The sequence below is a fragment of the Dipodomys merriami genome, unplaced genomic scaffold, assembly GCF_024711535.1.
Source record: "Dipodomys merriami isolate MVZ:Mamm:240054 unplaced genomic scaffold, mDipMer1.0.p SCAF_3, whole genome shotgun sequence".
NCBI lineage: Eukaryota > Metazoa > Chordata > Mammalia > Rodentia > Heteromyidae > Dipodomys > Dipodomys merriami.
Window position 1 is genome coordinate 31,157,055 of NW_027204492.1, and position 27,286 is coordinate 31,184,340.

General features: G+C 35.1%; 1 protein-coding gene across 1 annotated transcript; it reads right to left on the reverse strand.

The window, feature by feature from the left end:
* Positions 1 to 9,356: 9,356 nt before the first annotated feature.
* Positions 9,357 to 10,695, reverse strand: Agtr2 (angiotensin II receptor type 2). The gene has a single exon (XM_070038968.1). The coding sequence runs from the start codon at positions 10,664 to 10,666 to the stop codon at positions 9,578 to 9,580; it is 1,089 nt and encodes a 362-aa protein (XP_069895069.1). The 5' UTR covers positions 10,667 to 10,695; the 3' UTR covers positions 9,357 to 9,577.
* Between the last annotated feature and the right edge of the window lie 16,591 nt (positions 10,696 to 27,286).

Here is a 27,286-nt window from a genome sequence, read left to right on the forward strand (position 1 = left end):
TCAAAGTTTCTTGTCTTACACTGAGGTCTTTGATTTATTTCTAATTGATTCATGTGCAATGTGATATAAAAGGTTCGATTTTCACTTTTCTGCATGTGGATAGCCATTTTTCCAGCACTATTTGTTGAAGAGGCTGTCTTTATTTTTTCTTTTTTTGTATATATTTTTATTGCAAAAATACAGTACAGACGGGTTACAGTTACATGAGTAAGGTAATGAGTACATTTCTTATCGAGCATTGTTACTTCCTCCTTTTTTTTCCCCCTACCATCACTTCTTTCCCCACCTCCCCAACTCTTCCTCCCCCCCCAGAAGTTGTAAACTTCATTTTCAACATAGTATCTTGCACATCTCATTGTTACAATGGGTCAACCTGTATCCTTATTTCAGCATTTTGTTTTTTCCCTTCCTTTCCCCAAATTATACAACTGTATATAAAAGATTCAGGGCACCAGAATCAAATACAGTAAAAACAGGGGTTATACCGTGGGGGAAGAATATACAAAAAAAAAAAACAACAAAATCACTTGATACATTATAAGTACATTAAAAACAATGAGGCTCTCTTTCTTACAGCCAATTTTATGGGCTCCCTTATCAAATATTGGATGGCTATAGGTCTGTGAGATCATTTGTGGGTCTTCTATTCTGTTCCACACTAAAGCTGCCGGCACAATCATGTTAACTGCAGCATTAATTACTGTGGCCAATGTACGAAATCAGCACAGATGCCCTTTAATGGATGAATACATCAAGAAAATATGGAATATATACACATCGATCAGAAAGGATGTTCAAGAAAATATGGAATATATACACATCGATCAGAAAGAATGTTTTCACCATTTGTAAGGAAATGAAAAGACTTGGGGAAAAAAACATATTCAGTTAAGTATGGCAGATCCAAAGAAACACAATTTTCATGGTTTCCCTCATTTTTAGTAGCTAGAATGTGCCTATACATCTATAAGTGAAAACATTGGATGGTAAGGAACAGGTTACAAATAAATTGACTGAAGTGTAATAAACTCTATGGTGAGAGCAAATAGTATAAATCTTTACAAACATGGAAGTTGATGCCCAGCAATAAGGGCCAGGAAATGGGTACTTGCCAGAAGGGAAGGTGAGGCCAAGGGAGGAGGGATAGAAGAATAAGGGAGTAAGGGGGGGAGGAATGCAGGCAATAATTCATTGTTTATACTACAGAATTGAGAAATATAAGGAAAGGGATGGTTCAAAGTAGAGTGAAGATGTTGAAGTGATGACACAGATCCTGATGTATTGAATACATTGAAGTGCTTTGTTTAATGGCAAAAAAAATCGATACATAACTTAAAAATTAGGAAAAGTGAGAGAACGGGTGGGTTGGGAAGGATAAGTGAGAATGCTGGAAGAGGTAACATTGAGCTGGGAAGGTGGCTCAGTGGTAGAGTGCTTGCCTTGCATGTATGAGGCCCTGGGTTTGATTCCTTAGCATCACATAAGCAGAAAAAGCTGGAAGTCGTGATGTGGCTCAAGTGGTAGAGCGCTAGCCTTGAGCTGAAGAGCTGAAGGACAGCACCCAGGTCCAGAGTTCAGTCTCCAAGACCAACCAAGAGAAAAAAGAAAGAGGTGACATTGATTAAGATGTACTATATTCATAAACTGCTTTGGTGAATGACAACTCCTTTGTACAGAACTTAAAGATAATAAAAATACTCAAAAAACTCCCTGTGTACAACTTCTAAAGATAACTTTATTTTGGTGTGATGGAGCTGTCAAACATTTTGGTTGTGATACTGACAAATGTCTGTATAAACTGGACTATTCACCTAAAGTGACTATGATTGTGATATTTCCAATGAATCTTTTAAAAACAAAAGACTTAAAATGTGACATTTTACACTTCCCTCTTAATTAAAATATCTTATGTATTCAAAAAAGATATCTTTTAAAATTAAAAATGACTAAATAATGTGAATCAGAAAAATAAAATTAAAAACTTTAAAGAAAATATTTTTAAAAATAAAGTATTGTCATTAATACTTGAAACCAAACAGAAAGGATACTCAGGTATGTGTGCAAATGAGCAGTCAATTCAGTAGTGGGGAACTGATGTTTTGCAGGGGGAGTGATGTTTTTAATGTTACCTTATGAGGTTTTATTATTTTGTGTAAATTAGCACAAAATAAAAGTTTAACATTTCCTTATTGATTTTGTAGTTTTCTCACTCCATTCCTCTTGTGTGTTCATTCATCTTGTCAAGTTTAGAATTTTCTTCTGCTCACAGGAGAGGCCTGTGGGTTAAAAATGAAGGAAAAATATACAGAACTATATTTACCTTCTGATTATCTTCCCCTTTGGATTCAAATTTCAAAAAATAATTAAGGGATAGAAGAGTCTATTTTATTTAGTAGATATGATTTAAGATCTGAAACATGAGTTGGGTGCTAGTGGCTCATGCCTGTAATCCTAGCCACTCAGGAGGCTGAGACCTGATCATTGTGGTTCAAAGCCAGCCCAGGCAGGAAAGCCTCTGAGACACTTATTTCCAATTAAATACCCTAGAAGCTGGAAGTAGAACTTTGGTTCAAGTAGTAGAGTGCGAGCCTTGAGCAAAACTGCTCAGGTACAGTGCTCAGGTCCTGAATTCAAGCCCCAGAAACAACACATACACAGAAATAAATATGAATCTAATCTTTCCTTTTCCATAAAAAAACATATATAGTATTTCTCTAAGTTACCAGAGATAAAATTCTCTGGTAGACCACCTCAAAGAGCTAACGTTTATATCAACACACTTTTTTCCTCAATAAAATGTTTGAACTCCAGTTCCTCAGGAAATAAGAAATAAGTCTGAATTGACAAATGGGATTGCATCAAATTAAAAAGCTTTATATACATCAAAGGAAACAATTACTAGAATAAAGCAACAGCCTACAGAATGGTGAAATGTTTGCCAGCTATTCATCTGACAGGGGATTATTATCCAGAAAAACTTAAGCAGCAAAAAGTTCAAATAATTCAATTAATGATAGGCAACTAATTCAACATACAATTATCAAAAAGAAGTATATTTTCGACATGAGGCCCTTGTCTGATGCATACCTAGTGAAAATCTTCTCCCATTCTATAGGGTTTCTATTCATCTTGCTAGCTATGTACTTTGCTGCGCAGAAACTCTTCAGTTTGATGCAATCCCATTTATCCAGTCTTTCTTTAATTTGTTGTGATTCTGGATCTTAGGAAGTTTCAATGCATGCCTAGGAGCCCTAGGGTTTCCTCTGCCCCTTCCTGTAATATTTCCATCGTATATGTCATTACACTGAGGTCTTTGATCCATTTAGATTGATCTGGTACAGGATGATATATAAGGCTCTAGCTTCAGTTTTCTTCATGTGTAGAGCCAATTCTTCCGCACCATTTGTTGAAGAGGCTGTCTTTCTTCCATACTGTGTTTTTGGCTCCCTCATTATTTTGGCTATATGTCTGTGGGTTCATTTCTGAGTCTTCTGTTCCATTGGTCCTCAGGCATATTCTTGTGCCTGTACCAAGCTGTTTTTATTACTATGGCTTTGTAATAAAGTTTGAAGTTTGGTATTGATATTCAGCCAGCACTGTTCTTCCTGCTAAGGATTGTTTTTTTTTTTTTCGATTTGGAGTCTTTTATTATTCCATATTAATTTTGGGATTGCGTTTTCCATATTAAAGGATGCTGTTGACATTTTGATGGTTATTGCATTGAATTTGTAAATAGCTTTGGGAAATATTACCATTTTCACTATTTTAACCCTTCCAATCCTTGGGAAAAAATATATTAAGTGAAGTGAAGCAGACCCCAGGAAATATAGGTCACATATTTTCCCTCATTTTGTGCCTATAAATCTACAAGTAATCATACTAAATGGTAAAAGTTAAAAAATACACTTGAAAATGATAATTATACAGGACTCTAGACATGCACACTGTGAGACCAAAGGAAGATATTTTTAGGAGAAAATCCAAAAACTCAATGGCTATGTGCATATATGGTCATGTAGAATGATGTTTGTCCAAGAAATGTAAACAGGAAGTTTTTGGTTATTTTGATTTTTGTTTTTGTTTGTGTTTTTGTCCTTTGTTGCTGTTTTTGTTTTCTGTGCCTTTTGTCCTGTGTTAAGTTTATCTGCTTTGATGAGGGTGAGGGGAGAACACAGAAATGGTGGGGCAAAGGGTGAACAAATGTAGCAGTGATATTCACTAGACACTATGCTGAAAATGTAGTGTACAATCTGGTGGGGGGGGCATCAGGAGGGAAAAACTGGGAGAAAGTGAGGGAAGAGGTGGCATTCAAAAAGAAAGATACTCATTACCTGACTCATGTAGCTGTAACCCCTCGGTATTTCACCTTTACAATAACAATTTAAAAGTCATGCAAAAAGAAGTACAAACTGCCAATAAATACTTGAGGATATCTTAAACATTCTTAGCTATTTTACCCCCAGGGAGAATGCTCAGCATCATAAAGCAACAAATGCTGGTGAATGTGCTCAAGGTGGATCTTAGACACTACTTGTGGAAATGTAACTTAGTACAGCCATTAGGGAGATCAGTGTGGACAGTCCTCAGAAAGCTAAAACAGATTTACCATATGATCATACTATATATCACTCTTGGACATATATCCAAAGGAATGTAAATCCATGTACTTTAGAAAGACTTGCACACTCTTAGTGATTGAAGCACTCTTCACAATAGCCAAGATATGGGATAGCCTAGTTAGATGATGTGTGATTGTGTGATAAAGATGGATGAAATCATGTCCTTTTCAGGAAAATGGATGAAACTGGAGATTCTTATGTGGTGAGCTAAAACAAACTCAGAAAGACAAATATGCGCTTTCTCTCATGTGCTAAAATAAAAAGCATAAATATTAAAGGAGACCAGTAGGGGATTTGAAAGAGAGCAAGAATGGGAAATGGGAAGGGAGAAGGTGATGAGAGGGTGAATATGATCAAAGTACATTTTATGCATGTATAGAAATATTACAATGAAGCACCTTTGTATAATTCATATGTTAATTAAATTTATACTCGCTAGAAAGTTAAAAAGAAGGATTGGGATGGGAATAGTAGAGGGGCAAAAAAGAAATTAAATATGTTAATCTGTACCTCAGTGTGCACGTTTTATTATATGAGCTTTAATTTGTCAAATAAATTACAGTTCTATATTTTAAAAAAAGAATAATAGAGGGGCTATATGAAAGAGTTACATTAAGTATATGTAATTTATACACATAAAAATTATCCCAATTAATGAAGTCCCTTTGTATAATTAACATATGATAGTATAATTTTTCTCTTTTTTTTCTTTTTTTCTTCCCATCATTTCTTCATTATCTGTAAATAGTTGTACAGAGGAGTTGGCATTCAAAATGCAAAAAGTGAAAAGGAAAAAGGTTGGGAGGGGGATAAGAAAGTGAAATACAGGGTGAATATAATCAAGGTACATTTTTTAAAGATGCATGGAAATATCACCCTGAAAACCCTCAATTTATACAATTAAAACATATTAATTGACAAAAGGAGGATTTCCATGGTGACTGTGCTAAGTTGCATTCCTATCAGCAGTGTATGAACATTCCCATTCCTTCAGCATCCTTACCAGCATGTTTTGTGTTCTTGATGACTGATTAGGGTGAGATTTGTAGTTTGATTTACATTTATTTGAGACAAGCCAAGCTCAAAAGACAAATATTGCTTTTTTTGCTCATACGTGGAATATTGACATAAAACAGCAATATGGTATGATTATAAAGAAGGACTATTTGGGATAGGGAACTAGTAGGAGAGGGAGTGGGAAAGGAGTACACAGAGATCTACAAAGAAACACACTTAAAAGGATGGGGAAAAGGAAAGAGACTAATAAATAGTAATATAGATGGGGTGAATTTGACCAAGTACATGTATGTATGTGTCTATCATAATTTCTACAATTATTTTATTCATTTAATTTTATTAAAATTTAACATTAAAAGTAGGTATGGCTTTGTATGTCCTTCCCCCACAGTATAACCCCTGCTTTCACTATATTTGATGTCAGTATAACTTGTGGAGGAGATGGGGATAAAACCAGTTGTTTAAGGATACAGGTGGACCTGTTGCAACAATGAGAAGTACAAGTTGTCATGTCCAAAACGAGCTTTACAACGTCGGTGGGGGGGGGGGGAGGGGGGGAAGGAGAAGGATTGGGATTGGGGGGGAGGGGGGAGGCTGGGAAGGGATGTGAAGGGTAAACAAAGGAGGAGGCCTCAATGCTTGGTAAGAAATGTACGCATTATCCTGCCCATGTAATTGTAACTCCTCTGTACAGTATGTTCACAAATAAAATTAAATTAAATTTAAAAAAAAAGAAGTTATAGCCTATGCCAAAAAAAAGTAGGTATGATTCAGTAAATGAACAGGGTGAAAGAAGGTGAATATGGTAAGACTATTTTATGTACAATGTATGAAAATAGAACAAAGACACTTGCTGAGATTGGTTTGGGAAGGGAGAAAGGGGATGACCCAGAGTGATAGAGGGGATGAGTCTGATCAAGTACATTTTGTGCTTATATGGTTAATACTATGTTCTTAAGGATATTAAAATTTAAAAAAATAACAAAAGAAATCATTGTTGTTAATAAAAATAATGAAAAATAAAGAAATGAAATACTTGAGGTATATGTCTTATTGTGTGTGTATAATGTAATACCAGAGAGCAGGGCAGAATTGTTACTTCATGTAGTTCTAACAGCCTGATACACAAGGACAGAACAATTGGAAATGAGAGAAAATCCTCATCTATCTTCTCTGTTTTTCTTTATATGTGCAAAAATGCTACATGCCTAGAAGTTATTGTATTGTTAAGGGTAGGGGGATGAAGATTGAAAACTGTATAAGACTGTCTTTGAAATATCTCCTTCTAAGTCTAGGATTCATGTGCAAAGTATTAAATATTACTATCAGTTGCTCTTTTAAAGCCAGTTTAAAGATTAATCAGGACTCGTGTTTACCTCTGTTGACTTTTTTGTAAAATGAGAATTTAATCATCAGAAGAATAAAATAGGATAGTGCATACACATAATTCTCACTTCATAGTAGTTATTGTTGTTATTGTTATGTGGTTCTCTGGCACTGTGTTAGATGAAAACAGGTGAAATTATGGAAAAGAATGGGAATTACATGATACCTTGAAACGTAGCCAAAAAAGAATAAATTTTTCATGCTGTCTGAAAAGCTTACTTGAAATTTACATTTCACAGAGGAGAAAGCACATTTATGACAATACATTCCTCCAGTTATGGTTCACATAATCTTACACTGTCCACTCCAATAATATCTCTTCTTAGCTCCCAGAATTTTTTTTAAAAAATGGAAAAACTACACAGGACTCAATGCTGGGTCTAGACTTAATATCCCAAGGAGAGAAACAATTCTGCTGCTTATGGCAACTCCTAGGGAGGTGGGGTATATAATCAATATAATGTGAATGATGTGGTAGAGAACATGACAGGAGGTGAAACTGAAAGCTGATTAGGGCTTCATCAATTGGATGAGAGGCCCTGTGGGGGTTGGGGGATGATTGGAGGGATGTTCAGAAAGACAGCTTTGTGTGAACAAAAGCAGAGAGGCATGAAAGAGCATTAGGCTTTTAAAAACAAATAAATCATTTTATGGGACTTGACATAGGATGCAAGGGAAGGATGACAAAGATAAACAAGCCAGAGAGCCTAGAAAAGGTCAACTCTTGTAAGTTTGTGCTGAGCGTGATAAGATATGGGGATCTGCTTTCATAATTAATAGGAAATTACAGTTGAAATCTCAGGAGAGATAGAATATGACAACAGCCCCCCCAGGGCCTGTATTCTGAAATGCAGGCTGAAATTCAGTAGTCTCCTTGGGAACTAAATGGAGGAGACAGATACAAGAGGTGAAAACAATTAAAATAAAATAAATTAAAAAAGAATAAGCACACGTGATTTCCCAATAATGATTTTATTTATGTTTTACAAATTATCAAAAATTTGAAGTCATAGTTGATTATATATTTGGCTATTTATTTTTATGGAAAATAATATGATTACATAAAACTAATTCTTTCCTAGGAAGTGATGTGAGAGGATTCTTCAACTATAGCCCTAGAAACTGTCAGAAATGTTAGGTCCTCAAAACTTTTATCAGACCTCAGAGGTCAGCATGAAGAATAACATGGAGCTGGTGCAGGATGAAATCTTGTGCTTCTGCCATTAAAATTCATAATCCAACATAAGTAAATATTAGCTGGCTCAGTTTCAGGTATTTTTAAGAGACTTCTAACTTAAGAGCTCTAGTAGTATTGAAAAAAGACACCTATGAAACAGTGACTGGTATAAAATAGCTCCATGTGCTATTACAAATTTACAAAACAAATAGATATATGTAAATATAGATTTAAAGTACCTTTTCCAGGGTCTTTATTCTGAAAGCTATATTGAACTGCCCTATCCGTCTGGTTCCTTGCTTGATATATAACATCATTTTCTGGGTTTCTTTTCACCCAATGTGGAATCAAAATGTTAATTCTAACAATCTTTTCCTATGCCAGTTTAGAGTTTATTACATTAGTGTTAAAGAATTCACCCAAATATTTTAGGAAACAACCTAGAACCAAAGCATCAAATTAAAATCAAGGCAAAGTCCTGTATATCAAAGCACCACACTCAAAAGGTCAAAGATGTAAAAAGTGACCTTTATGTTTTTTTTATAATGATACACAGTATTTAGTTAGACTCAAAAATTATCAGGGAAAAATTAAAGCCTTTAACCAATAGTTACAATGTACAGAAAGATTTTTAATATATATATATATATATTCAGTTTAGTGAATACTAAAATATTTGTGAGATATTTCTGTTTTAGTACATATTTTACTTTCTGTAAGTGTAAAAATAAGGTTAAATGTAAGAGTAACTGTGATTTTTTTCTATATTCCTAGTCCTACACAATATGTAACTGTATACAAATATAAAGCCATACTTACATGAAATGTGAACCGAATAAAGCTCAAAATTTCTTAATAGTACAAAACATGCCTAAAGCCTGATAATTCATTACTAATCTATCATAACATTCTTAGCTGAGTTTACTGCATTATAATCAACATAGTACTTATTTCTCACCATATAATGCTTTGTAAATAGAATGAGAATTCAAAATAGACCCTTGTTCAGGAGGAAAGAAATATGATGGAATGGATATAAATCTCCCTTTAGAAGTATTAGCATTTAGTGATAAATCTTGGAAAGCCTCAACTGTCATTCACAATTCATTACTAATCATAATTTGAGATAGATCCTCAATTACTTGTATGTTATGGATATGTGTTATCAGTGATAATCTTGTGCCAATACACCAGAAAAACTGGAAAATTTCTGGAATTCACTAGACGATAAAATTTACAGTTACACTTTGTTTACTGTTCTTAGAGGGAGTAAAGACTAGATAAGGGGAACACTGATTTAACCAAAGACATTTAAAGATAATACACATGGGCCTCAAAACAAGTAGCTATGTTGATTAAATGCGTTCCACTATCAGGTTTAAGACACGAAGGTGTCCATTTCTCTAAGAGAATTGCTTTTTCGGAAAGATACACTCTCTCTCTTGCCTTGGAGCCAAGTAATTGGAACCCTAAACATGCTGCGGAGCTTCTGTTGGAACCGGTTTCCAACAAAACAATACAGAAAGGGATTAACGCAGCTGTTGGTGAATCCCAGGAGGATGGCAAAAGGAAGTGCCAGGTCAATGACTGCTATAACTTCACAGCTATTAATGACACCCATCCAGGCCAGAGCATCCAGGAAGGTCAGAACATGGAAGGGAAGCCAGCAGATGATGAACGCCAGAACAACAGCAGCTGCCATCTTCAGGACTTGGTCACGGGTGATCCTGTTCTTCCCATAGCTATTGGTCTTCAATAAATGTTTTCTGATTCCAAAGTAACATGTTGCTATGAAAATTAAAGGAATAATAAAACCAAGGATATTTTTCATTAGGGCAATTCCAGCTGACCATTGGGCATATTTCTCAGGTGGGAAAGCCATAATACAGGCATTCACTCCTAAGTATTCAATGGTTCTGACATCTCGGAAGTAAAATGTTGGCAGTGAGGACAGACAGGCCATGCACCAAACAAGGGGAACTATATAAGATGCTTGCCAAGGATTTCTTCTTTGAGATAGAAAGGGGTAAATGACTGACTGGTACCTATCAACACTCATACAGGTAATAAAAAAAATACTTGCAAACATGTTCAGAGTCAGAAACGAACCAAAAACTTTGCACATCACAGGTCCAAAGAGCCAATCATATCTGTGAGAATAATAGGTTGCCCAGAGAGGAAGAGTAGCCAAAAGGAGTAAGTCAGCCACAGCCAGGTTGAAGATGTAAATGCTAGAAACTTTTTTAGGACCCTTTTGACAACAAAACAATGTAACCACAATAGTATTAACAAGAAATCCAACCACAAAAATAATGTAGTACAGAATGGGAATTGCACTTAAATGTTTATCTGATGATTTGTGGGAGCAGTTAAAGGCAAACTCGTTGCCAGAGACATTGGCAAGTCCAAAGTGAAGACTGCTGGTGACATTTTTGCTGATGGTGGCAAGAGTGAAGTTGTCCTTCATATTGAAATGTCAGCAACTCACAATTCTTATACTTTCTGTAGAGGGAAGAGCATATAGTACAAAGCTCAGGGTATATTTAAGTCATTAGGATTTTGAAAATTTGTCAAAGACAAAAAAGCTAAGAAAATATTATAAAATGGGATCATATCTGTGGCGTAAGCATGAATTTTACATCTTGAGCAAGAAAAAATAATTTCTAAACAGTAATAAGACATTTTAGCTTTAAGAACTGAAAATTCTGAACAAAACTACAGAAAATTATTATTATAAAGTCTAGTCATTGTTAAAAAATTATGAAACAAATAAGAAGGAACTCCAAAATAAAAGCTAGTATTTCTTAAACACTTGAGCATCTACATCCATCTGTGTACTTTCTAGAAATCATACTGCTATCTGCTGTTTCACAGAGAAATGCTTTATTCAAGGAACTAATTATATACAAATCATTATAGCTATGGAAAATGCAAGTAATGCAATCTATGGAAAAAATAAGTAAGTGTACAAATGACTGAAAAACTACGCAGGAGGAACATATTGGGATAGGGGATCATAGCTAGTTTTTACTAATTAAAACTAAGGTCTTTAATTTAATTTTTCCATTAATTTAACACAAGTAGGAATTATAGCATATGTGCATATTTCCAAAAGCCTTCTGTTCATATTTTAATACAGAATATTAGTTTTAAACATATATAGGCATTTAAATTCAGTTTATTTCAAAGGAAAATAATGTACTTTGAATTTAAATTAGGACAAGGAAAAGAAAAGAAAGTATCCAAACCTGTTCCAGGGTAGAGCCAGATAGTTTGGATTGCTCAATGAAATAGGAATTGACCATCAATTGACTAGTCAGGATATAGTCCTATCACTTTTTTCTGCTATCTTTTCAGAACTAAATCAGTATTGCTCTCAAATGTTATAAACCAGTGGTCAGCTTTGAAGAAAATTTGCCTAATTTTAACAGGCAACATTATTTTGAAACAAAAGAAAATTAGCTGAAGATAAACACAGCAGAGGAAAGACTATTACTTCAGATAGTTTCAAAGTATGTACTATTCCAGTTAGAAGGTAGTCACCATAGAACCTAATAGACTAATAACCAACAGACTATGATTTTTGCCTAAAGCTCATTCTCTTACATGACCTTACAATTAACATTAAAAAAAATCAAGAAAATAAATCCCACTAAAGACTTACTGGCTGCTGAAGTTTAGAGCAGATACTATAAATCGGCTTGCCTAGTTCTCACATGCATTCCTGTAAGAGAAACAGCAATTAGATAATTTAGGAGTTTTGCAGAACACACAGTTAAAATACAGAAAAAAAGGAAAAGCTCATCCATGAAAAAAATATATTTTTATTTAATGTATGTTCTGCTTTTCAAGTCAAGTATGTATGAATTGTCCAGACTTACCTTAAAACTTCAGGCTGAAAAATGCTTTGAATTCTCTGCTTATTCGTTCGCTCTGGGACGTAATAGCACCAGATCTCTGGTTTCCGTCTTATATATTCAGTCTGTCCACTGGGGAGCCTTCAACCTACATAATTCTAGGGCTGACTTATGAACACTTGCCAGCTTTCCAGAGGGTTTTTTTTTCTGGCTGCAAAACATTAATCTGAAATTCTCACTGTCTCCAATCATAACAGCTCATTCAAATAAATCTCAAACAAAAAAATGAAGTTTCCACAAATGTGTTAGAGAATTTTGAAGTCAGTGGCTTACTTTAAAAGAAGAATATAATTCTTTGCAGTTTTCTCTTTCTTTTTTCCTTGATAGACATTCTAAACAAGTTAAGAAGTAAAATCTAGGGATTTTATTCTAATATCAGAGTCTTTGTTTGCAAACGTCTTTTGCATCCCACGGTTCTTTTTGAAACTTTTACCCGTTTATTAAAGAATGTAGCAACTTCACCTGAAGACTACAACTTTTAAAATTTCTACATTCCTTTAAAAAGTTTTTGTAGGCTTGCTTCAGGGAGGGGCATTGTGAAGATACAAAGAATAAAATTTTCATATGATGGAGAAGAAGTACTGATATTTATAGCTTAAATACAAAGCACACAGGGAAAAGAAGGATTAGACAGCCTTTTCAGCCTAATAACTTCTGTTGTTATTTTTTTTTCTTGTTGCGGTAGTAAAGATACCAACTTTACACAACCAGATTAGTAGAAGCTAGAATGAGAAAACAAAGAAAGACAAAAAGGGGTAATGATCATGGATAGACACTAGATGACAATGAATACCGTGTGGTAAACACTGTGCTAAGTACTTTATGCTCAGTAGTTTAATAATGAGTCAATACAGCATACTGGTAAATAATGGCCTTTGGGATTCAATCACCTGCTTTCACAAGCCTAATCATGTAGCCCTGGCCATGTTACTTTCTTGCTTCCTCTCTCAGTTTTCTCATCTGAGAAATAGAGATGATGTCAATTACCTACATCATTAACTTACAAAGATTAAATTAATGTACTTACTCAAAATGATGCCTAGCATATGGTAGATGCTTTTCTAAGCTATTAATAATGCCACCATTTTAGCAATCAAGAAACTAAGGTGCACAGACCTGAAATTTTCTAAAGTCACAGGGCTATTAAACAAGGACATTTGAATTTTGACTAAAGCAAACCAATGTCAGAGCTCATGCTTTTAACTCTGTACAACTAGACAAAGCACTAGCTGATCCTCTAATTTCATTCTTTGTCCTGGCAAATGAGACACATGTAGCCCTAGAGAAAAATCACTGTAGACCATTCACCAGCTATTTCAAAATCATGAAAAAGAGGGGGAGTTTTGAAGAATGGCTAAGAAAGGGGAAGTACTTTTCATAATTTTATTAGCAAAATGGAGAACAAGGAAGATAAATGTGTAATTTCTGTAGTTAGTAAAGTAGTTAGAGATGTTGGGATAGTTAAATAGGCAAAAGGAACCCAAGGTTTTCTACAGATTGTATTTTTCTGAGAAACAGTAAAAGTGTATCTATCTGTTGCTATATGCTCTCAGAAGGGGAGGAGGATTGCCTTGCCACTCTTAGCTAACTGACTAAATACAGTACAGAAAGGGTAGACCTGTTGATAAAGGACAAAATTACCAAAAGAAATTACAAATGTGATGACAAAATGCACTTGGTTTTTCTTATTTTTTGTTCCTACATTAATATTAAAGTCAGTCCTGTAACATAGAGGCAGACAAAACCAGTTAGAAGACTTCCTCTTTGTAAGATTCCAAGATTTACTATTATAGCATTTCTTTTGGATATATTGAATTTGAAACATTGATAAAAAAAAACACCTAACATATATATGTATCACTTTATTAAATCTCCAAATCCTTGTTTCCTATGTGCTGCACAGATTCAAGTTGAAGCTCTAGCCAAATGATGGAAAATTGATGCTTGGGAAATGAGGAGCACATATGTTTATCGGCAGGAGACTTGAAATGGGACCTGGGTTCACTGTTTAAGCTTGGCTTCTCCCTCCATTTCAAATGTTTGTTTTTTTCCATATACACGTGAATTTTCCAAGTCAGTGACTCTTGAGTAGTCACAATGGGTCAGATTCCCACCCTGCTCTATTTCTAGCCCCCTTCCATTCCCTTTGCAAAGAAACAGACAGGAGGTGAGCTATAAACTTTTAAGAACAAACTGAAGGCTTGCCTCTGGGAGACCTAACCTTGAACACTCCCTAGAAACAGGGGACCTTGTCTAGAGCTTTTGTCCTTCATTACAGTAAGTTCTGACGTAAATAAACTTTAAAGAGGCACACATTTCCCAAATAAAGACGTTGACTTTGTTTCTTCATAATTTTAGAAGCAAAAGATTTTCAAAAGCCAACGAAAAATTTTGTAACTGTAGGGAAATAAAGGAAAAAGAAAAAAGAATAGCAATTATATTGACATGACTTGATACAAAAATACAGTATATTATTGATTCCAAAAAGAACTCTTAGTTAAGCTGACAATGTAAGTGCACTTTTGAGAGTCAAATAAATGTTAGCCATGTAAGCAATACACCACATAAAAAAACCACTGTCCTGGAAACAAGGGCTAGTTTTTTTCACTTCACAATTGACTTTAAAACTTTGGGGTTATTTAAATGAATTAAGCAGTTTCAGGAAAAGTGCGGCTGGATTAGTAGAATAAAACAATGGTAAATTTTCTAAAGAGTTACTATTGTTTTTATGAGATTACTTCATATAAATTTTACAGAACCAGATTTTTTAATGTTCTTCAGAGGTATTTCTCCTCTGCTGAAAGCATACCTGATTCATAAGAAAATCATATTTACCTTTCTTACTACTCTCTTCCCCACATACAGATGATGCTTCAAAGGAGAAAGGAAATACATAAATTCAAAATTTTGCTCAAATATGCCCTGGTTTACAGGGGTGAGAATTAGATGTGCAGATTATGGAATGATTGGATATATATGGACCTTACTTTTTGTCTGTTTCCCCCCCCCAAATCTATGCACCTCTCCTTGTCCCTATCTAGAACAATATCATTTCCACTTCTCCCTAATTCAAAACACATGCATTTACATACATATACCACAAACATAATTCAAATCAATCTTCCTTCATTGCACTTTTCCACAGGTAATTTAATACTCTTTGACATCTGCTGCTTCTTGGATGAAAGGTAGTTAAGAAATTGTTTATTATCAGTAAATCATGCCCTTATTTGGATATAAAATATTGGGAACAGAAATATCAGCATCAAAGCAACTGGGAAAATATAAGGTCTTTTATTAGCACTAGTTGTCACATTGACCACTTTGTAGAAACATGAATAAAAATTCAGTGAAATGGACAACACAAGTGCTTAAATGCACCCAATGAACTATCTGTATAGGTATGACATACTAATGGGAAAGGCTATTAAATCAATTAACAAGGTGGAATTCATGCAGTGAGATGAATGGACATCTGACTCAGTACATTTCTTAGACCAATTCCTTCCAGCTGAATCTGGTTCCAAGAACAGAGGAAAAAAGGAGAATTTCAATTTGTCTTTTCACCAGACACCTGCAAGCCTGAGTATCATGTTCAAATCAGGATCTTACAGAAGGCAACATTGTAGTTCCACCAAATAGCATCTCCAATGTTCACTTGAAAAAAATAAGTTAAGAACTGTCTACATTCTTTGCCTTTATTAGCTGATTTGACATTTGTAGCTGTTACAAATAAATTGATTACTTTGAGTTAAACTGAAAAGTTCTCAGAGCTAATCAATTATTTTCACAGTATTTAAACACTACTATCAAGTAAAGGAGACAAGTTGGGGAGATATTTTTAGATCAAATCTCTCAAAGGGTAGTGGGTCTAGAGTTTGATCCTCAGGCTTGAGGCCTAGAAATTAAATCTTCTTGAGATTCCCCGAGTATTGGTGTCACTTGTACCAACCAAATTTTCACTAGACTGATGTGCTAACTTAGTGGTAAATTATTGTTTTACAATAGAAATGTACCATTTTCCAATCACTATAAGGTCAGGCTGTAAACCTAGAATGAATCAAATCTGTTTATTTCCAAACATGACTCATTTTTAGAAACATCATATTCCTTATCAAATTCAAGTTAAGCCTAATAGTTTTCATGTGTATTGTTGTAACTGAGCAGTTTGGGAAAACCAGTTGTAGATAGAGATTTCCTGTGATTAATAAGACTGTGCTTAAGGTAGAGGGTAAGAGCTAGGCATATTGATGCATGCCTATAATTCTAAAGCAGGAGAACCATGAATTTGAGGACAGACTAGGCTATACTCTGAGTTACAGGACAGCCAGAGCTACATAGTAAGACCCTGAAGCACACTCTCCATCTCTGTCCCAGTATCAAGAAATAAGAGAAATCTGGCTTGATGACAGTGCAATCATACCAGAAAAGCTGGTAACTAGAATCATATTTCACTTCAGCTCTGTGGTGCTTCTTTTCAGACATTGTTATTCTAGAATCATGAATGATAAGCACTCTAAGCCATCATTTCCACCAGTTTTGCCTCCAGGAACCCTCTGTTCATACATTATTTTGCATATTACTTATTAACTCCTGAAGCTTATAGTTAAGTCCCTGCTCTAGGCAGCATAGAAGTCACTCAAGCTCTGCCTTAACTAATCAATTAGACATCTTCTCAGAGTTTTTAAGTGAAGAGAGCAATCCTTTAACAACATAAGAGGGACAATGGCAAACAAAAACTCTTTCCAGAACTAGCCATTCATTCAGAGTAAATATTCAGAAGCGAATGGTTGCTTGGTTTTAAGATCATTCACTCCCACTTATCCTTTAGGCTCCTAAAAATATATTTTAAACAGAGTTATATGGCTTGGGTGTATTTTTTCTTGTGAGACACAAAACAATTTAGAATTAGAAGATGAAGCAAGATGTCAGGAGATTTGGGGTGGGGTTCTGGATGGATCCTAGAGTTTTTGCTCCAAGGAAATGAGAACAGGATGGTTATGATGAGAATGCTGAGACTGCTTAGCCTTTTATGTCTTTATTCTACAGATACTTGGATTCTGATTTTAACAAAGATTTATAAAATCTGTAAAAGACAAGAATTGATAATCCAAATAATTTGCTATGTGTCTACAAACAAAATAGCTTATGTTTGAATATCTAGAAGCTGAGAATATTCTTTATAATTTTTATCTCATTGTCTGTTGTTTCAGTATTAACAGTCCTGTTCTATACTGGTCTCATTTTATGTAGGACACACAACTGAAGTTATTTTCCCATAGCTGTTTTTTTATTGAAGTCTAAGATATGTATTCAAATGGTTTTTTTTCCTTCATGCAATTGTTTCTAACACATTTATAATATTATTTCTTTGTTGCTATGTATGTCCCTCCCCCACAGTATAACCCCTGCTTTCACTGTATTTGATGTCGTATAATTTGTGGAGGGGAAGGGGGAAAACAAATCGTTTAAATATGGATACAGGTGGATCCATTGCAACAATGAGATGTAAAAGTCATTATGTCGAAAACGAACTTTACAACTTTGGTGTAGGGGGGGAGAGGGGAAAGATTGGGTGGGGGGACGGGGGTGGGAGGATGGGAAAGGATGGGAAGGGGAAACAAAGGAGGAGGCTACAACGCTTGATAAGAAATGTACTCATTATCTTGCCCATGTAATTGTAACCCCTCTGTACTGTATTTTCACAATAAAAAAAAAAACCCACCTAGTATCTTTTAGTATACTCACAAAGCTCTGTAACTACCATCACTATATAATTCTAAAATATTTGCATCATCCCTAAAAGAAGTTTGATGCTCATTAAACTTTATTCTGCATTAATCCTGATATCTAGCCTCAGTTCTTCTGTTTTAAGATTAAAATATGATCTATGGCCTAGAAATTACAAAGGACATTGTCTTGAGAAAAATGTAACAAATCAGTATAAATGAATGAATTTTAAGAACAGAAGTGCATTACAACTTCCATTGCACTTTAGTTATTTGTAGTGGCATAGATCTGTGGCCGTACAGATTGCAGTAAACTAAACACTTGTCCAGTGAGCATTCAATCCTGTTAGCTTAAGCCAACTTCCCCCTAACTATACATTCCTGTTGAGATCATTTGCACTAAACTCCCAGTTGGAAAGTTTCTTTGGCATTAATGCAAAAAAATGTTAAATAGACTCGAGTTGATTCTATTTGAAGGTCCCCCAAACATTTTTTAATAATTAAGTTTTTTATTGTGAAAATACTGTACAAAGGGGTTACAGTTACATGAGCAAGGTAATCAGTACATTTCCTATCTCCCATTCTTGCCTCCTCCCCAAACTTTTTGTGAAAAGAAGCTACTTTTGATTTCCGAATACACAATGTCTCCAGAGAGTTGTGAGGGAGGCACTGAAGTTAAAGAATGTAAATAAAATACAGAAAAGGAAATTAAGTACTGTTCTGGGCACTTGACACCCATATAATTTGCAACAATCCTAAAAGATGTTTACCTTCTCTGTCTTAGAAATAAAAAGATTGAAGAACAAAGAGGTTAAATAGCTTGCCCAAGTTCAAACTGTTAGTAAATTACAGAACTGAGGCTCCAACATTGTAGCAAATACGAAGAACCAGAGAAATTAATTGCATTGATGGAACAGTTATTTCTAAGCATCTTGGTATTCTCTAGGTAAAAGTCAATCACAATTTTTTTCAAACATTAACAGGATACTTCATATAACAAGTATAATGCTGCTGTAAAAGAAATTCTTTTTTTCTTTATTGACCTAAATGAAAGTGCCCATAGATAAGAGCAAGTCAATAAGGTAAAATATCTTTGTATTATAGCAGTTCATCAGATAAATTTGTTTACAAAGTTAGATTTGTTTTAATTGACTATACAAATTCCTATGGAGTACTGAAACAGTCTTTGTGAGTGAGTGTGTGTGTGTGTGTGTGTGTGTGTGTGTGTGTGTGTGTGTGTGTGTGTGTTGGTTCTGGGGATTGAACTCAGGACATGGGGTGCTGTCCCTCAGTTATTTTGCTCAAGGCTAGCACTCTACCACTTGAGCCACAGCTCCACTTCCAACCTTCGGGGGAGTTTATTGGAGATAAGAATCCCATGCACTTTCTTGCTTGCACTGGCTTCAAACCATGATCCTCACATCTCAGCCTCTTAAGTAGCTAGGATTACAAGCATGGGCCACTGGCACCTGGCTGAAACAGTCCCTTAAAGAAGTGCAAACATTGTTGGTGGGAGTGTAAACTTGTTCAACCACTTTGGAAAGTAGTATGGAGCTTCCTCAAAAGACTCCACATACAGCTCCCCTATGACCCAGCAATCCCACTTTTGGGCATTTACCCAAATGATCTCAAACAAGACCATACTAATGCTACCAGCACAACTATGCTTATTGCAGCATTATTTACCATAGCTAAGATATGGAACCAACCCAGATTCCCCTCAGTAGATGAATGGATCAAGAAAATGTGGTATATATACACAATGGAATTCTATGCCTCCATCAGAAAGAATGACATTGTCCCATTTGTTAGGAAATGAAAGACTTGGAAAAAATTATATTAAGCGAAGTAAGCCAGACCCAAAGAAACATAGGTCCCATGGTTTCCCTTATTTGCAATATATGTCTGAGTCAAGCAGAAATGGTCAGATAAGTTGATGTTAGAGGAATGAACCACAAAATAAGTATTCAAATGTTTTTTTCTTTCATGCAATTGTTTCTAACATATTTATAAGATGATTTCTATGTTGCTTTGTATGTCCCTCCCCCATGGTATAACCCCTGCTTTCACTGTATTTGATGTTGGTATAATTTGTGGAGGGGAAGGGCAAAAACAAATTGTTTAAATAGGGATACAGGTGGACCCATTGCAACAATGATATGTACAAGTTGTTATGTCGAAAAACGAACTTTACAACTTTGGTGGGGGGGGAGGATCGGGTGGGGCGAGGAGTATGGGAAGGGATGGGCAGGGGAAACAAAGAGGAGGCAACAATGCTTGATAATAAATGTACTTGTTATCTTGCCCATGTAATTGTAACTCCTCTGTATGGTATTTTCACAATAAAAAATAAAATAAAATAAAATAAAAAAGAAGTATAAAATACAATAAGAGAATGATATGCATTCTGATCTTAGATTTTGGACTTCTAAAATTTTGTTTTTTTCCTCTGAATTATTTTTCAGTACTCAAGATTAAACCAAAGGCCTCATATGCTACCTCTGAGATATACTCTCAGACCTACCCTTGAAATCCTGTTAAATACTATGAGAATTTCCAGGCACCTCTATGAAAGAGTAAATAATAGTATAAATGGGAAGTATGAACTAAATTAAATATTCAGGTAATAATATCTAGGGAATAATATTTTTCCATGCTGTAACACAGTGCACATAGAGTAGAAAAGGGATAGAGGAAACAAATGAGCAAGATTCAAGTTTGTTGCTTCAGTTGTTGAAAAGCTATTCAGTCAGAATAATTAATTGGTTTGGACCAGTAAGTTGATTGTAGTTATTCTGAGTTTATTTTCAGGTTCAACCATCAGAGCTATAGGAGGGAATGATACTTCTGTCTCTTGGAAGCATGTTGTATTCAGAGAAGCATGCAGCTTTTCAAAGGAAGCACATGGAGAATGAAGGAATGAAAGAGATTGCCTCCTTCACCAGCCAACTGAGCTAAATATGGTTGTTACTGGAAAAGTTTATTTTAATATTTTATAATGTGAGCACGCTCTTGGTGTGCTCATGTCGAATACTGTTGACATTATCCACATCATCTTTGCAGCCTGAGCTTTATTTAAGTATTCATTCTTTCAAAGATCACACTCTCAAGGCCTACCATGTACCCAGGTTTTGGACCAAATTCTGGGAATATAGATATAAATCACTAGGAGCTTATAGTCTATTTCAAAGGATAAACTTTTCATAACAATTTCCTTCTGTTTTTTGGCTTTTGCAAATATGAGAATGCCTTAGGAGCATTCTTAAGGAAATAAATGAGGAGAAAATACAACTGAAAGCTACCTCTCCTCTGGAATACTTTATACTAGGAAAGGAAAGTGCGAAAGTAGAAACTCTCAGAATTGTACAGAAGACAGTTTGCTGTTGAGAGACTTTCGCAGATATAAAATATTGCCACTTCATCAATGGCAGAGTCTTCCTTATCTCTCCCTACCCACTTCTTTATATCTTTCCTCTTCCTGTCCCTCTTCATAGTTTTTTTTTTCTTTCAGCAATCTTTGCATTTGTCCTTGTTACTGTTTTTGTAACTTGTGTGGGACTGACTGAATTAACAAATGTATTTTCCACATGTGACATATTCAAAGTGATCATTGGTCTCAAGGACCAGACAGTTCAAATGATTAGATAAATAACCTCTGTATCATATGGACAGATCAAGGTAACAATGTGGCTGGTGGTGAGAGGCTGACCTCAAAGAAAATGTGCTATTGTCTTTAAATTTATAGGCACTTAAGAGTATACTACTACTCTGAATGGACTTGGGATATCAACATCTTATGAATTTATGCTTATAGATTTCAAAGAAAAATGAAATGTTTAAAGTATAATACGTTGAAATCACATTAAAAAGATTTTGAAGCCAGGATCTAGTGGCTCTTGCCTTTAATCCTAGCTACTCAGGAGTCTAAGATCTTAGGATCATTGTTCAAAGCCGGCCTGGGCAGGAAGGTCTGTGAGACTCTTTTCTCCAATAAACTATTCAGAAAAGGCCAGACATGGTATTGTAGCTCAAGTTCGAGAGTGCTAGCCTTGAGCACAAAGAGGCTCAGGGACAGCTCCCAGGCCCTGAGTTCAAGACCCAGGACCAGCTATAGATATAAATATAGATATATCCATACACGATACTGATTCGAAACACAAATCTCTGACATAAAAGCAGACATATAGACTAGTGGAACAGAAGAAAAAGTCTAGAGAAAAACTACAGCCAACCAAATGTGCTAAGAACATGCATTGAAAAAAGGAAAGTATTTTTGGTAAATGGTATTGGAAAAAATTGTATATCCACACTAAGAACATTATACAACTATCTCTCACCAAAGATCAACTGAGAATAAGTTGAATGTGCGAATATAAGAAGTGAAACTTCAAATGTACTATAAGAAAACATAGGGGAAATGCTTCAGGATATTAGAATGGGCAAAAAACACAGAAAACAAAATAAAAATAAAAGCTAGGCAAATGCCATTACTTAAATTAAAAAAAAAAAAAACTTCCATACCACATGAGGTAAAGTCAGTAGGGTAAACATATAACCTAAAAAATGAAAGAAAATATTGCAAACAATATATTGGACAAAAAGCTGATATCCAGGACATATAGGGAATACTAAAATTCAATAGCATAATTAAAACATGTAACTCAATTAAAAATGGGCAATTAGACCTAAATGGACATTAATCATAAGAAAATACAAATATGTCCAATAGATATATGAAAAATACCTAACACCATTAATTATTAGAAAAAATTCAAACCAAAACCATAATGAGATACTACTCATCCTAGTAATATGGTTATGATCAGAAAGAAAAATGGCAAGGATATGGAGAAAGGGAACTCATGCACACTGTTAGTAAGAATGTAAATATGTAAAGCTGTGACAAAGTAATAGTATGGAAGTTCATAAAAAGCAATCCAAAAGAAAGGAAATAAATATGTTCAAGTAAATTATGCACTTCACATTCTTTTCAGTAATATTCACAATAGCTAAGAAACAGAAAGAACTTCAATGTCTGTCAACTGATGAGTAAAGGAAATGAGATACATATACACAATCAAATACTATTTTGCCATGTAAAACTCAAATCTGTCATAACAGCATGGATAAAACTGAAAATTACTAATTAAGTGAACTGCGCCAGACTCAGAAAAATAAATACCACATGGTCTCACACATAAGAATCTAACATTTGATTTCCTAATAGTTGAGAGGTCTACCCAAAGGCCTGGAGATCTGGGAGTGGGGTGAATTTATCATTGTTCATTAAGTAACAGATTTGACTGAGCATTCTGGTGTGTTAGTGCCCAGTAAGGTGATCATGAGCAATAAGAGTATGCTGCATATTTCAACATAAGGAAGTAATACATAGGTGCCTGAAGCTCACAATTGTAATCCTAGCTACTCAGGAGACTGAGAGTTGAGGATCACGGTTCAGAGTCAACTAAGGCAGGAACATCTATGAAACTCTTATTTCCAATTAAACACCAGAGAGTCACAAAGGGATGTATGGCCCAAGTGGTAGCTTTGAGTAAAAAAGCTAAGGGACATTGTCCAGGTCCTGAGTTCAAGCCTCAGGACTGACAAAAAGTAAAAATGTTTCAAGAAACCGATATGTTGAAAATTGTCTAAATATTACACAATGTATACATATTGTCCTCATGAATATGTATAACCTTTTATGATTAATGTGTAAATTCTAATATTTTTTATAAACACAAAGGCCCCTAAGACAAATCTAAGTTTGGTACCTATTATGCCATTTATTAGGCTATGTGACCTTGGATAACTTACTTAATACTTCTAAGTAACAGATACCCTGCCCGGGTTTTTATAAAGATTACGTGAGACAATTCATGTAAAGCACTTATTATATTGCTTGGAATATAGTATAAAGAACTAATGTTTACCATTTATTAAAACTCTGTAACTATAAACAAGCCAAAAGCATGTAAATCAGTCATGTACTATATTTTTATGTGTTAACACATAATACCAAAACAAGGTTTATAAAGATTAAAATAATATACTGGCAGCATAAATATTTCCTGAGGACTGAGTGGTTCATTCTCACATTCCTTCAAATTTAAAATAGAAATGATTCCAGTAACTGTCTACAAGTAGTTGCAACTACCATATGAAAATACATTTATGTAAACTACACAGAGAAGGTACCAAGTAAGTGGTAGCATTTACGCACATTGTCCCTATTGTTACTTCTGTTGTAGTTCTTACCCTGGTGCTATTTAAAATTAATACTAATGCCTATTGTTAATAATAATAATAACTACCCAAAACTGCCTCTTGTTGTTATGACTAAGTACTTTGAGTTATAAACAAAAAAAATCTAAAATTTAACATAGTAATAAAACAGTGAAGAAGACTGAAATCATACATAGATAACAAATCAATAAAGAAGCAAATACATAAATAGGTGTGAATCATGTCAGTCCCTCATTTATAAACATCTAGTGGGTACTCATCTCTTCCATAGCTGACAAAAATCTATATTAAATCATCTGTGGCCCTTTGCTTTTCCGCCACCACCCCTCCATTAAGCCATTTCTAAGATCTCATCTTCCTCTGCTGTCTTCCCAATCACTCCACTTCAATCAAACCGGCCTCCCTGGCATGGCTCTAATTCAGCAAATACACCCCATACTCAAAGACTTCACACAGTAACCCTACTACACTGAGTTTTCTTTCCCCAAATACCCATATGACATAGTCACTTCTTTCAGGTCTCTACTCAAATGTTATCTTTATATTAAACAGTTTTTAAGTTCTCCCTAACAAAAAAAACACCGATATGCTATTTTCACCATAATTTAATGTGGTACATATATATGTGTGTATATATGTGTGTATATATATACATATATACATACATACATACATATATACATATATATATACTACCATGTTTTACTTCACTGTCTCTCCTCTCACACAAGAAAGCCATCTCTACTTATCAAGAATTTAGGTTCTTGGTTAAACAAAGAAGTAAAGGACTTCTATGATGAAAACATTAAAAACTTGAAAAAAGAAATTAAAGCAGAACTAAGGAAGTGGAAAAGCCTCCCATGTTCCTGGATAAGGAGGATTAACATCATGAAAATGGCAACACTGCCAAAGGCTATCTACAAATTCAATGCGATACCTATCAATATCCCAACCTCATTGTTCAATGAAATAGAAGAAGCAGTCCAAAAATTCATATGGAACAACAAAAGACCCTGAATAGCAAAAACAATCCTTAGCAGAAAGAACAATGCTGGAGGAATTTCAATTGCAAGCCTCAAACTCTACTACAAAGCCATAAGAATCAAAACAGCTTGGTACTGGCACAAGAACAGACCCCAGGACCAACGGAATAGAACTGACGACTCAGAAATGAACCCACAGACCTAAGGCCACCTAGTCTTCAATAAGGGAGCCAAAAAAAAATAGAATGGAAGAAAGACAGCCTCTTCAGTAAATGGTGCTGGCAAAATTGTTAAACACCTGTAGAAAACTGAAGTTAGACCTTTTTATATCACCTTGCACCAGAATCAACTAGAAATGGATCAAAGATCTCAAAGTAAAAGCAGACACCCTGAAAACATTACAGGAAGGAATAGGAGAGAACACTAGGGCTCCTTGGCACAGGCCTAAATTTTCTTAATAAAGACCCAGAAACACAACAAATCAAAGAAAGGTTGGACAAATGGAACTGCATGAAACTGCAGAGCTTCTGCATGACAAAGAAAATAGGGAATAAGATCAATAGAAAGCCCACAGACTGGGAGGGCCTCATATCTAAAATATACTTAGAACTCAAAAATTTAAATCCTACAAAAACAAATTCTCAAAGAAACAACCGCCCCATCAACAAGTAGGCCAAAGACTTAAAGAGAGACTTCTCTGAAGAGGAAATAAGAATGGCCAGTAGACTCATGAGGAAATGCTCAAGTTCTCTGGCCATAAAAGAAATGCAAATCAAAACAACATTGAGCTTCAGGGATGAAAAGTGGAAGAAAATCAAGGGAGAGGATATCAATGTTTGACAAGAAATGTACTCACTACTTCACATATGTAACTGTAACCCCTCTGTACATCACCCTGACAATAAAATTAAATTTAAAAAAAAACATTGAGATTCCACCTCACCCCAGTGAGAATGGCTATAATCAAGAACTCTAGTAACAATAGATGCTGAAGGGGATGTGGCCACAAGGGAACCCTACTGCATTGCTGGTGGGATCGTAAACTTGTCTAACCACTCGAAATCAGTATGGAGGTTCCTCAAAAGACTCCACTTAGAGCTCCCCTATGACCCAGCAATCCCACTTTTGGGCATTTATCCGAATGATCACAAACAAGATCATACTAAAGCTACCAGCACAACTATGTTTATTGCAGCATTATTTACCATAGCTAAGATATGGAACCAACCCAGGTGCCCCTCAGTATATACACATACATACAATGGAATTCTATGCTTCCATCAGAAAGAATGACATTGCCCCATTTGTTAGGAAATGGAAAGACTTGGAAAAAATCATATTAAGTGAAGTAACCCAGTCCCAAAGACGTTTAGGTCCCATGGTTTCCCTTATTTGCAATAATTAGTATACATATGGGATAATCTTATCAGATGAGCTGAAAAGCCATATACATAAGTCCATATAAGATGATGCTAAATGAAATGAACCCCAAGATATGGACACAAGAGGTCTGTCTTTATTGTTACTGTTTTAAATGTACATGTGATTTCATTTTTGTTGTTGTTGTTGTTTCCTTTGTATGTTCTTTCCCCTACGGCATATCCCTTGTTGTCACTGTACTTGATTTTGGTACCCTGCATCTTGTATATACATATGTCTAATCTGGGGAGTAGAAGGTGAATAACAAAACGCTGAAACAAGGACACAGCATGACCAGTTGCAACAAGGATACACATAGGACAGTATATTAGAAAAGAACTTTACAACTTCGTGGAGAGGGGGGGAGGATAACGGAGGAGTGGGGGAGAGGGAGGGAAGAGATAGTGGGACAACAAGGAAGGGAAGGGGTAACCATGATCAACAAGTCAACAAGTAATGTACTCATTGCCTTATTCATGTAATTGTAACCCCTCTGTACAGCACCTTTACAATGAATTTTTTTTCAAAAAGCAATAAAAATTTTTAAAAGAAATAGGGCTTACAGACTTCGAGGGAAACTTCTGGTGTAATTCTGATTTTACTAAATCAGATTTGTGTCCAAAGTGGTGGGTAGGCAGAGAAAAGGAGTAAATGAAAATAAGACTAGAAAATATACTTTGAAGTATTATTACAAAGGTATTATTATAAAGGAGTTTGTAATTTCATTGTGTTTGGATTTAATCTCCTAAAAATGGGCAAGTTTTAGGCAGAAAATCAGCTCCATTCAGTCCCTTTG

Coding starts and splice junctions, on each gene's coding strand:
- Agtr2 (XM_070038968.1), bottom strand. CDS start 10,666: ATGAAGGACAACTTCACTCTTGCCACCATCAGCAAAAATGTCACCAGC.